Source organism: Colobus angolensis, unplaced genomic scaffold, assembly GCF_000951035.1.
Source record: "Colobus angolensis palliatus isolate OR3802 unplaced genomic scaffold, Cang.pa_1.0 Scaffold79, whole genome shotgun sequence".
Lineage (NCBI taxonomy): Eukaryota > Metazoa > Chordata > Mammalia > Primates > Cercopithecidae > Colobus > Colobus angolensis.
In genome coordinates, this window is record NW_012121709.1 from 1,616,745 (window position 1) to 1,628,444 (window position 11,700).

General features: G+C 58.1%; 1 protein-coding gene across 1 annotated transcript in view; it reads right to left on the reverse strand.

The window, feature by feature from the left end:
- The window catches only part of LHX5 (LIM homeobox 5), a 9,180-nt gene extending 2,828 nt beyond the window's left edge, over positions 1 to 6,352 (reverse strand). The window contains exons 1-6 of the mRNA XM_011928734.1: positions 5,829 to 6,352; positions 3,621 to 3,844; positions 2,645 to 2,922; positions 1,776 to 1,941; positions 1,283 to 1,401; positions 328 to 468 (exon numbers count right to left, since the gene is read on the reverse strand). Coding sequence (XP_011784124.1) covers positions 328 to 468; positions 1,283 to 1,401; positions 1,776 to 1,941; positions 2,645 to 2,922; positions 3,621 to 3,844; positions 5,829 to 6,001 — 1,101 coding nt within the window. The 5' untranslated portion in view covers positions 6,002 to 6,352. The remainder of the gene's footprint in view (positions 1 to 327; positions 469 to 1,282; positions 1,402 to 1,775; positions 1,942 to 2,644; positions 2,923 to 3,620; positions 3,845 to 5,828) is intronic.
- Positions 6,353 to 11,700: the final 5,348 nt, after the last annotated feature.

Consider the following 11,700-nt stretch of genomic DNA (forward strand, 5'->3'; position numbering starts at 1 on the left):
TCTCGCCCGCTGCCGGTCTCCGCCGCCGGGATCTCCCAGCGCGGATTAGGCGGGGCTGCCTCGCTGGGGGCTGGGGAGTCCTCCCCACCATTCCGCGGAATGAGGGGCCCCCGTGTCCAGCTCCCCACCCCATCCAGCACGCAGGGAGAGGAGGCTGTGGGATAGGTCGGGGCGGGGGGGAAACCCTGGTTAATTACCCAGGCGGGGAAAAATTCCGGGCCGGTACCTCCCCCACTACCTCGCTGCTCTGGGCCCAGATTTTGTAGGGAAAGAGGCAAATTTAGGTGGAGAGAGTCGGTGAGTGGGGATCCCGGAAGACACGCCCACCATCCGGACTGTCCAGGGTTGGGGGGCTGTCCAGGGTTGGGGGCTGTCCAGGGGTAGGGGCTTTCCAGGGTTGGGGGGCTGTCCAGGGTTGGGCGGCTGTGGCGCTCCAGCCTGAGCCCTGCCACTGCGTGGGGTCTCTGCCTTGAAAAAAAGCAGAGCCTGGCATTTTGCCCACAATTTCTAGGGGCCCTGGTCGGGTCTAATCCCCCCTCAGGCTTCCGGATGAGCTGAAGTTAGTGATGGGGTTATCTTCCCTTCCCTTCTGGGTCTACCTGGGTACCTAGCTCCTGCCTTCCCAACACTGCCACTGAACCCACTTTCTAAGAGAAATTGCCTCTCCTTAACCTGCGCTACGACTCAGAAGTGCAGATGCCTCTCAGACATAGGCAGCCCTGGGGTCTCTCCAAATTCAGAAGCTTCAGAACAGAAGAGGAGAGGTGCTTTCTTAAGCCTTCAGCCCTGGGAAGAACAGGATGGTGAGCTCGGTGAGCTCAAGCAATGAGGCTGAGGGTAAGGAGCTGAAAAAAAACGGGTAGGGGGAGTTGGGATGGTTCACCAATCCAGCGTGAGGACAGCGAGAGAAGGAAAAGCTGCGGTGACAAGGGGACAGCTCACCCCGGGCCCAAGCCTGGTACCACCATCTAAAGGCCTTTGTAAACTGGGGCTCCTCCCTCTCTGCAGCCCCAAAGACGGTGGAAATCTGGGGTTGACCCAACTCTTGTGCCCCTAGTCTGTAGGAACCCAGGGGGGCTTGGGGCTGGAGGGTGGGCTGTAGTCCTGCCCAGATCTACTGCCGGCATTTGGGCTAACACTGCCAGATACTGTGCACACACAGCCCGCCACACGGAACAGGAGTTGCTGCCTTCGATGCTAGTGAGCAGGCGGCCTGGAATGAATCCAGACCCCCATCCCCTCCCCTGACACTACCCTCCAGCGCTCAGAATCCACTTCATACCAAGTACACCAGGCACAGGGGCCCAGGGCGGCGGGAAGGCTGTGTGTCTGTCCGTGGGGGCGGCAAGCATGCGGATTTGCCAGTGCTGGCCTCAGTGTGGCTGGTGGGAGTGTGTGCCTCTGTGGGGTTGTGTCTCCGTGAGTGTACCTGTGTGTGAGAGGGTGGAATTTATCTGTACGTGATCGTGCGATCGTGTCTAGATACGTGTTCCTGGAGTGTCTGAACGCAAGTGTGAGTGCACCTTGTGCCGTGTGTGGGTGCGGGTGAGTGTGTCACTGCATCTCGTGTGTGCTTCTGTGTGCATCACTGTGTGAGTGAGACCATGTGTCTGATTTTGTGTCCAGGAGACGTGGGTGAGTGTACATGTGTCCGTGATTGTGTGTCCAGAGAGTGGGTGATGTCCTGTGGCGGAAAGCGTGCCGGCCAGGACCCTTTGCCCTCAGTTCCCAGAAGAGGGCAGGTGCGGAGCAGCGAATCCCGGGGCGCCCCTTACCTCCGTAATAGGTGTACGGGGTGGACCCCAACATCTCAGACTCGTCCAAGCGGCCGCCCAGCGGACGCATGCGCCGCGGACTCCGGAAGAAGGCGTGCCTCCGGGCTCCCAGGGCGCTCAGCTGTTTCATGCGGCGTTCTTTGGACCGTCGGTTCTGAAACCACACCTGGGATAGAGGAGGGGCTGTGAGCTAGGGATCAGAGTGTCCTCTCCTCCCCTCTCCTCCCTTCCCTGCCTGGGCTGCCCCCGCTGGGTCCTTGCGCCTCTTCCGCACCAGGACTCCCTTGAGGCGGGGCCGGGACGGATTAGGCCGGGAGGGGTGGAGAGGGGCTTCGGCGAACCAGCCAAGGGTGAAGGATTTCGCGGACCCGTGGGGCGACTCATAAAGACTTGGGCTTCCTGGTCCTCGGCTCGCCCGCGGCCTGACGGCTCTATAAAGGCCTCCCTTCCGCACGACTTTCGCCTCGGCCCCTCGGCTCTGGAGCCAGCCTCTGGCCGTTTGTCTGCCCGCGCTTCGGCGCAGGGAGGGAGGGGGCATCGCCTCTTTCTCTGCTCGAAAGGTGGGAGTTAAAGGGGGATCCCGGACCCCAGAGAGGCTTACAACCTTCCTTGAGCAAGGCCGGGGGCGGAATTCAGAGAAGTAAAGTGACCCGGCCCCAAATCGCACCACCAGGAAGACAGCAGGGCTACATGGAATCTTTCGGCTCACAGTCCCTGACCTCGGGCGAGTGCCCTAATCGGGCTTACGGTCTGCTCCCAGACCAGAACCAGGCGCGCTCATAGCCAAGGAAGCTTGGCGGGAGACTCCTCCGAGGCTCCCGGCTCCCGGGCCAGCCGGGCTAAGGAGCTGTGCCCGCCCCGGACCGCACCTGGATGACGCGCATGTTGAGGCCGGTCTCCTGCGCCAGCTGCTCGCGGATGTGGCGCGTGGGCTTGGGCGTGGCGGCGAAGGCAGCCTTGAGCGTCTCCAGCTGCTTGGCCTTTATGGTGGTGCGCGGGCCGCGCCGTTTGGTGCCCGAGTTCTGCTCCTCGTTCTCGTTGTTGGCGGTCTCCTTGTCTGACGAGGTCGAGTTGTCCGTCTCCTTGGGGTCGTCCTGCAGTGCGTCCTGGAGGTCCGGGGACAAACTGCGGTCCGTACAGGATGACACTGCGGGCGGACGGATCGGGAAGGGGACAGCGGCGTCAGGGAAGACCAGACGCCTCTTCAATCCAGTGGCGGGTTCACGCCGGCCCAGGCTACGGCCGGTACCGCTGGATTCCCTCCCAAACCTGCGACAGCCCCTCCCCCAGGGACCGGTGCCCGCCCACTCTCTCCAGGAGGGGCTGGGCCTTTGGATGGGCGCTTCTGAAGCCCTCTCCGCGCGTCTCAGCTAGTACCTGGGTAAGCGTAGGGGGAGTCGTACCCTCTGGAGAACTCCCACCTTCAAGGAGAGGGGATGAGGAGGGCATAGATTCCCTTGGGGCTTGGATCTTCCTCTCACTTCCCTTCTCTCTCTAGACCTCAATTAATGTCCTCCCAGTGCATCTAGAAATTACCTGGAGCTCAAATGACACAAGGGGAAATTGTGCGCTTCCAAATTAGGGGAGGAGGGCAACTTGGAAAATGCTCCTGAATTGAAGGAGGGTGGGGAAGATCTGGCAGCTCTCAGATCCCCTGTAAAACTGCTCCAAAGCCACTTCTCTTCTCTAACCTCTAACCCCCTTGCCTTGCCCTAGAACTGCCTGGGGCTGATGAGCTCCAAGCTCAGCACAGACAGCACACCGGAGGCCAAGTAGGGAGTCCTAGGCTGGGCACGGTGGGAGGGTGGTAAGGCCTAAGGCTAGTAAGGAGCCTGGGCTTCATACCTGAGTTGAGGCTGCCCTCCTTGAGGCTGGATGAGCTCAGGTAGTCGTCTTTGCACACGAACTTGTTCTCGTCGATGACGTAGAGCTCCTCGCCGGTGGACAGCTGCTTGTTACACACCATGCAGGTGAAACAGTTGAGGTGAAAGACTTTGCTCCGGGCCTTGCGCACCAGGTCGCTGGGCGAGATGCCTTGCGCGCAGCCAGCGCATTTGGTGCCAAAGCGCCTGTGGACACAAGGTGCCTGTCACTGCGGGGTGGGACTGTATCCAGTCCTTCCCAGTCCCTGACCTCTTCCCACCCGACCTGGCTTCTGTGAAGTCCCCATTTCCATATCTGTCAAACGGAACCCCAATCTTGAGTGCTCTGGCCAGAGCAGGAGACTGGGACAAATGTTCTGAGCTGTTTCTGGGACTGGGACTGCCATGCCTCCACTGGGATTTTTGAGATTCTCCTGGGCTGGGAAGGGGTGAACAGTGGGTGCAGCCTTCAGCCAAGAAGAGAGCCCAGAGCACCCCAAGATGTCCTCCCCCAAATCCAACCCCTGCCAGGCCTGCCTGGGCTGCTCCAGGCAAACTTAGAGTCCATGAACGATTTGAAGCCAGGCGGGGAGAGTTTGGGCCACTTGGTGGCTTTGCCTCCTGGATCCTTTCTAGTCTGCTGGTGCCTAGCTAGGGCCAATCTGCCTGGCTGGCTGAGCCTAGCCATCAGGCGGGGAGCCTTTCTCCTAGGCTGGAAGGAGGAAGCAGAACGGAGGGAACCTTCCACTGATTTCCAGTACCAATGGAGAGGCTTTCCAATCTACCGCTCTGGGACTCGCTGGAGCTAATCAGGAGCTGTGGACAGCAGGGCCTCATAGTGACGGCCCCTAGAGAGCAGGGACGAATTTCAGCCCCCCTAAACCTCTGGCCTGGCAGGCAGCAGGGGAATGTGAATACAGGACAATCATAGACCCTGCAAGGCCAGGACAGGAATCTCTCAAATCCCCCCTTTCCCGCGTTCCTGATCTCATTCCTTTTCTTTCTTCTTTGAGCTCAGGGAGAAAGCCAGCTTCCCCCGAAATGGGAGATGGGTGAGGCTCAGGTTGGGGGTGGGGTGGGGGAGGACCCAGGACTCTGGGGACCCCACATCTACTCACACCCATGTCTCTATACAGGGTGAATTTGGGTGACATTGATGTAGTGAGGGCATTAGAAGCCGTAAGTCAATTTTGGCCTTATCCGGCAGCGTAATTGGCCATATGCACCTTATCAAAAATCATTAGGCGCTTTGCAAGCACTGCTACATTAGGGGCATCGGGCCTCCAGGTCCAGGGAGTTTACACGTGTAAAGGAGCGCCTGACATTTTCTCCTATTCAAATTCCTAGTGCGAAGTCGCCGGGGCCGGCAGGCTGCCTTTCTCTATGGCGTGATTCACGCCCCCCTTCCTCAGCGCGGGGAATTCCTGTTCACAAAGCCGGCTCTGGGTGCCCAGGGGAAACAGGCAGGGCTCAGCTGCCTCAAACTCTACTGGCTTCCAGACTGGGGAAACTGAGGCCCAGAGAAGTGATCTGCCCTGGCCAGCCAGGGGGCCCACAGGGGTGGGGGTTCTGGGGAGGTGCCACAGCCCAGTCTAGACCCCAGAGGTCCTGATTCTCAGCCTCGATTTCGTTTCTGTTTTTCAACATGGGAGGAAATGTTTAAGGGGTTGGGACGTGATGGGGGTGGGGAGGTTCTCTCCTCCCATCACCAGGGGAGTCCTTCCTCTCTGGGCCCCTTCTGGAGCTGAGAAGTTTCTGTTTGGGACTGCGGGTCGATGGGCTCACACATTCTGCCTGGAGCGAGAAGCCTCCAGGCGTCTCTAACTCAGGCAAAAATCTTTCCTGTCTCGCGGGACAGGGCTTGAAGCTTCTGTCTTGCGGTTGCAGCCGCTTGGAAGGGGCGGAGAGGGATGGAGAGCAAGTTTGTCAGGGCTTCCTCCCTCTGCCCTGCCAGCGCTCTGAGCCGGCCTCGAGCCAACGTGAGGCAGCGAAGCAGCATCCTTCTTCCTCCGCCTGGGCTCGGGACCTTTCCTGGACCGAGGACAAGAGGAGAGCAAAGTGCTGCCCGCTCACCATCTAAGCTTGTGATTCGGGGAGGCTGGGATGGGTATGGGGGTCTCCCCTTCCCCAGCTCCCCAGTGGAGCGCGCGCAGGGTGGGCGCGCAGCCAGCAGCGCGGCGCGGCCTCTTACCTGAAGAAGTCATTTTTGCAGTAGAGCTTGCCCTCGCGCGAGAAGCACTTCTCCGAGAGGTTGGTTTTGCACTCGCAGCACTGAACACATTTGATGTGCCACGCGCGGTCCAGCACGTTCAGCAGAAAGCGGTCGAGGATGGGCCGCTCGCAACCGGCACAGTGCACCATCATAGCCCCGTGCCCCGGCGGCTTCAGCCGCCTTGCCCTCCCTTTGGGCCCCTGGCCCTCGGGCCTGCCGGGCCCTCCGCTGCCGTTCGCCTCTTGTCTCAGCAGCTGCAGGGAGAGTCCGGTCCGGACCAAGACTCAGCCGGTCAAGTCCTTGGGCAATCGCTGGCCTGGCGCTGGGCTGCCGGGAGTGGGATGGTGGGGGCGGGGGTGGCGTTCACAACCGCATGCCACCGGCCGCACGCCCCGGCGCCTGTTCCGGGCTTCCCCAGGTATCTCGGGTGGCTGCTGGCCTCGGCGCTGCGGAGCGGCTTTCCTCGGTGGCGGAGGCGCCGGCACTTTCCCCCACTTTCAAGCGGTCCCGATCCTCATCTTTGTCTGGTCGCCGCGTAATTCGCGCATCCTTATTCAGATTTGGTGACGTGGCGCGGCACGTAGGGGGCCCAGCGGCCAATGGGCGCACCGTGGCCATGGCAACCTCTTAAATTTATAGCATATCTAAATTGGCTACAGCGTTGCGGTCCGGACAGAGCAAAAAAAACAAGGCATCAGTATTGTTGAGTATTAGCTTGTACCTGGTTCGGAGGCTAAGTAAGTATTTACCTTCCAGTTTGGGGCTGACGGGGCGGGGGCCGCGCGATACGAAAACTGCGTCTCTCTTCCTCTCTCTTTCTCCTCACAAATATTTGGGGGTCACGGGTTCCAAGGCCTAGTCCGGGAGGTACCCCTGCCCCCTTTGCCATCCCTGGAACTTGCAGAAGTTGCCCCACGCCCCACACCTCCCTCCCCTTCTCCAGCCCAGGCAGCCCAGATTGGATTCCCCCACCTGCGCGCCCCGTCTGCGCCCTGAAGCTGCGTCAGCGCGGTTCTCCGAGCTCCTGGAGCCGGCCCCGGCTTCTTTTTGTCATACACGGGGCTGGGGCCCAGCGGGCCTTTCTCATGGAGAGAGCTAGTGGAGGCCGCGCGACCTGGGTAGTTTTCCCTGCCTGGCCGCCGAGCGCAGGCCCAGGCCCAGGGTGGGGAGGCGGGGGAGGAGGAGGGGTGCCGTTTGGCCTGGTCCGGAACTCCAGAGTTTCAGGCCTGAGTGCTCTGCTCACGGGGCTCTGAGGGAGATGTGGACAGGGGGAGATTCAGGGTGGACGGGTCTTCCCGCAGACAGCTCGGAGGTGGCACTCACCACGTCTCTCCTTTCCTCGCTGCACCTTCCAGATTCCAGGTCTTCCTATGGGCACTGTGGTGAGTGGGTCGTACGGCTGAGGCGGGGGACACCAGCGACTATGAGGACGCTATTTGCATTCACGCAGTGCGGGCTGGGTGTGCAAGTTTGTCCCCTCATTGGGCGCAGGAGAAGCGGCGCACGTGTGTTCCGTGCTCGGCAGGGCGCCCAGAGTGTGAGCAGAGAGTGTGTGTGTGTGTGTTAAGGAGCGGGATGGTGCTGGCAGGTGTGTGTGAGGAGGGGGTGTGTGGGTCTCAGGAGGAGAAGGGACCAGGCCTCCTCTCCCTCCGGGCCAGCGTGGCCACCGGGGCTCCAAGTTGGGGAGGCGGGGAATGGGCAACCAGGATTTTCGTTTCGCTTCTGGAAAGGGGGCTGAGGGAGTAGGGCCTGGGACCAAGGGCTGGAGCTAGAGGGGTTTGTGCCAACACTTGGCTGTGAATGTTTGTTTGGGTGTATTTCCTGAGCTTGTTAGTGTATACTTGCTCTTTGAGGATTCCATTTTTGCATCTGTTTATTGCATTAGTACCATCAATCCGGTGAGTACATTTCTGCGTGTGCGTTTCTGTGTGTGCAGATTCGTGTGTTTGTAATTGTGTACGGTGTAATTGTGTAATTGTGTATGTTTGTGTTTATCACCTTGTGCACTTTTATTTTTGTTGGTCTGTGCCTATGTGTGTATGCTTATTTTAGGACGCATAAATGTGAGGATGTTTTCATGTGTATGCGTGCATTAACGTAAACATATTTGTGTCTGTTTGCAAGCGTTGATGTGAAGGTGTACTTTTAAAAACCTGAATGTGTGTGTTTGTGTCTAGGTGAGGCCGTGCATGTTTGAGACCCTGTGTATAGGAGACTGAACTGGGTTGGTTTTGTCTGTGAGTGCAGAATTTTGAAGAGCTATGTTTGTGCCAGTCGCTGTGTGTGTGTGCCTGCAAATGTGTGTATTTGTGCAAACAGTAGTTTTTTGTTTATGCAACTCCTGTAGGCTTTGTGTGTGTGTGTGTGTGTGTGTGTGTGACGGGAGGGGGGCGGTTATGTTTGTATTTGTGTTTGTGTGTGTACTCCTAGCAGGGCTTACCTTTGTGGATTCGGAGGTTGAGATAACAGGATTTGTGGATGCCTGTGTTGGGGCTCAGGGATACCCGCTTGTCCCCGTTCCTCTTCAGGTCTAGCACTGTCCCCCACAGTTATCTAGGGGAGGTGACCTTGCTAGGGACAGGGAATTGGTGAGTGCTGGTTACAGAGTGGAGCATTGACTCACCAGCCAGCCCGCTGGAAAAGGACTCCCTAACCCGGACAACTTCTGCTTGTTGGTGCTGTTACCTGACCCTCTAGCTTGTCAGGGGACAGGCATCTACAGAGCACAGTAGTGAGCCTGATTAGAGCCCAGCTCAACCAGGAACAGGCAGGATGAGTCTCACTTGGTCTCCTAGGCTTGAACATGAGAGACTTCAAATGGAACCGCAGTTTCCCGCAGCACTTGGCTCTGCCCACCTGGGCTTAAAGGATGCTTGAGCTCTGGCAGGGCAGAGCTGGAAAGAAATAAGAACCCAGAGAGGAGAGAGGTGCTCAGGCTCCCGGCAGAGGTGAATCATGCTGCCGTCTCCGTCTTTGTCTCACTGGGCTTTTTCTGTCTCCCCGAGTTCTCGCCACATCTCTGTTTTCCTTTCTGTCTCCGTTTTTCTCTTGTGCTCAGAATCTGTTCTCTTTCTGTTTCGTTTTCCTTTGGTTCTCCCTTGCTTTCTTTCTCCATTTCTCTCTCTCTCTCTCTCTCTCTTTTTTTGTTCTCCTCCCCTGGCCTCTCTGCTGGAGCTTCCAAATCCAGCATCCGACTCAGCGCTGAGATGAGTGCTCCTTACTGTGCATCGTGCAGATTTTGGGGTATAGGGGGAAGACTTGCACCCCCGCCACGTACTCCGTGATCATTAAAAACCTCCATCCAATCACTTTCTTCTCTGCTCCAGACTAGGCACACTGAGCCCATTCTCCCCCAAACCCCACAAAATATCCAAAGTGCCCTGTCTGGTGTGTGTTTCCAGCCCAGGCTTTGCGCACCCACTGGTGGTGGCAGGGGGCCTGGGTACTCAGCTCTATCTGAATCTCGGACAGACCCTCTGGTCCTCATCTCCCAGAGAGCTTCAATGAGTAGCCAGGCCCCAGCCACCATGTGACCAGGCCAGGGAGGTCGTAGGAAGAGGGAACAAATGAGAGCAGCCCTGAGTAGGGATGAGTGTGGGTTACCTGGGGCTGAACATTTGGTTGCAGGAGATGAGGACTCTGTTCCCAGAAGCCCTGGTCTGACCTTCCATCTCTTGTAGGGGAACTTACCGATCCTGCCCTTGTTGCAGCCCCCCAGAGTTGCGTTGGGGGCCTCACCCTCAGTACAGCTCAGCCCCAGTTTCAGAACTCCCCGGACCTGGGCTACCAAGCTGCCCAGAACCCACTCGGCTTTCTCTAGCCCACTACCTTCCCCGGTGCACAGCATCGGAAAATGCCAGCAGACCAGCTATTAGACGCATCCCACCCTAACAGCGCTAACAGATGGCGACCAGGCAGCGAAATCCCCTCCTATATGTAACTAATAAACCGCTTGTGTCTTAACAGGGTAATGCATGGAGATGCAATGTCACTTATACAAGATGTTGATGGAATTTACTATATAAAAATCTTCCTCCTAGAGTAAAGAGTATCAACATTACAACTCGACAGACGGCGGCGGGATAAGTAAAACAGACAAAAGACAAACAAGATAATAATCTGTTTCCAATCACTTAAGCCCTGTAGAGTTAGTAATATGCGGTTTGCATATTCCCCCTTGAGTTCGGTAATTAATTACAGGCGAGGAGGCGCACACTAGCCTGGGGTGGGAGTTTTGAGGAGCGCTGAGCTGGGGTGTGAGTGATACCTCTCTTGAGTTCTCCAGCTCGGGACATGGGCAGCGGCCGGAATGAGGGCTCTTCCGGACGTTTGGAGCTGACCCTCCCGCGGGTTGAAGAGGTCGTTTCAGTTGCACCTCCCTATTCCTCACCGGAAAGTCTCCGGCCTGGGAGATTCTGCAGCCAAGCAGGAAAGGGGGTCTTCTCTGGCAGCCAGTCTCTCTCCTGGCTCCGCTTAAGGCATCTCCTCTGTTCGAACGGCCGGGAGTGGCACCCTTTATTGGGAAACGCGCGCGCTGGGGGCCCGGGTGACTGGGGGGACGGGAGAGGCGCGCGCTTTGCCCACTTCTCTTGGTGGCATCTTGTGCGACCCAGCCCGCCCTCTCACGACTTCGATCATTACCGCTCCCACCCCCAACACGCACACTCCCCCCACCCGACCCCCAAGAGCCAGCGCGGCTTTAACATTAAACAAACGCAGCGAGCGCCTCTGAGCTGCGCTCTCGGCCGGGTCTGCGCGGCGGCGGCGGCGGCGTTACAAATTGTAAATTTAAATTGCTCGCCGGATTCATTACCTCCCCTCTTTGATTTCAGCCAGCCGTGAAAAATTATACTGGTGTACCACTGAGAAACTGTTTTGCCGCAAAGAGCCTACGCCTAATCACTGGCTTTCTCCCTCCGACAAAAGTGTAATTATTTTGTTTGGGGTGTAAATATAGGCCGCGCCTCGCATACACACTCAGCGTCCCGCAGCGCCGCAGAGCACCGCCCGCCGCCGGAAGGAATCGGGCCCCCGAGTAGGAGCGGGCGTGAAGGTTGGGCCCCGCCGCCTGGAGGCGGGAGGAGAGCGGCTGCTGTGGCGCTCTGGCGAGAACCAGCGAGCCCAGCCTCTGCCCTCCGCAGTTCGGGTTTGCCCGAGGACTTCAGGACCGTGCGCTCCCAGGCGGGCCAGAGAGGACGCCGGCGGGGCGTAACGGGTGTTCAGGCCCAGACATCCTGGCAGGGATGCGAGAGGGATGGCGGGGGTGGGAGTGGGGTGGGTGGAGTGGGAGTGGTGAATTTTCTGGGGAACCCTCGGGGATGGCCGGCTGAGAGCGACCCGGAGCCCAGGCAGGGAGTGTCCTGGCCTGCGTGGAACCCTGGGAGGCGGGGATGTCGTGGCTGGTGTGCCCCACTGGAGCTGGGCCGTGGACTGCTTGGTCTCCAGAACATCTCTGCGGGGCGCAGGGCCTTCCTGTCAGTTGAATCGTGCTCGGCTTAATTAACGGTCTTGTTAACTGGGCAGGCCCGACCCGGGACGTTTAATCAAAAAGGCAAGGAATTCCTCCTCTCCCTCCCTTCTCTCCTCCCTCCTTCCTTCCCTCCCTCTCTCCCTCTCCCTTTTCCTTTTCCTTTCCTTTTCCTTTTCTTTCCTTTTTCCCTTCCTTTCTCCCTTCCTCCCCTCCCTCCCTTCCCCTCTTTCTTTCTTTCTCTTCTTTCTTTCTTTTCTTTCTTTCTTTCTTTTTTCTTTCTTTCTTTTTTCTTTCTTTCTTTCTTTCTTTCTTTCTTTCTTTCTTTCTTTCTTTCTTTCTTTCTTTCTTTCTTTCTTTCTTTCTTTCTTTCTTTCTTTCTTT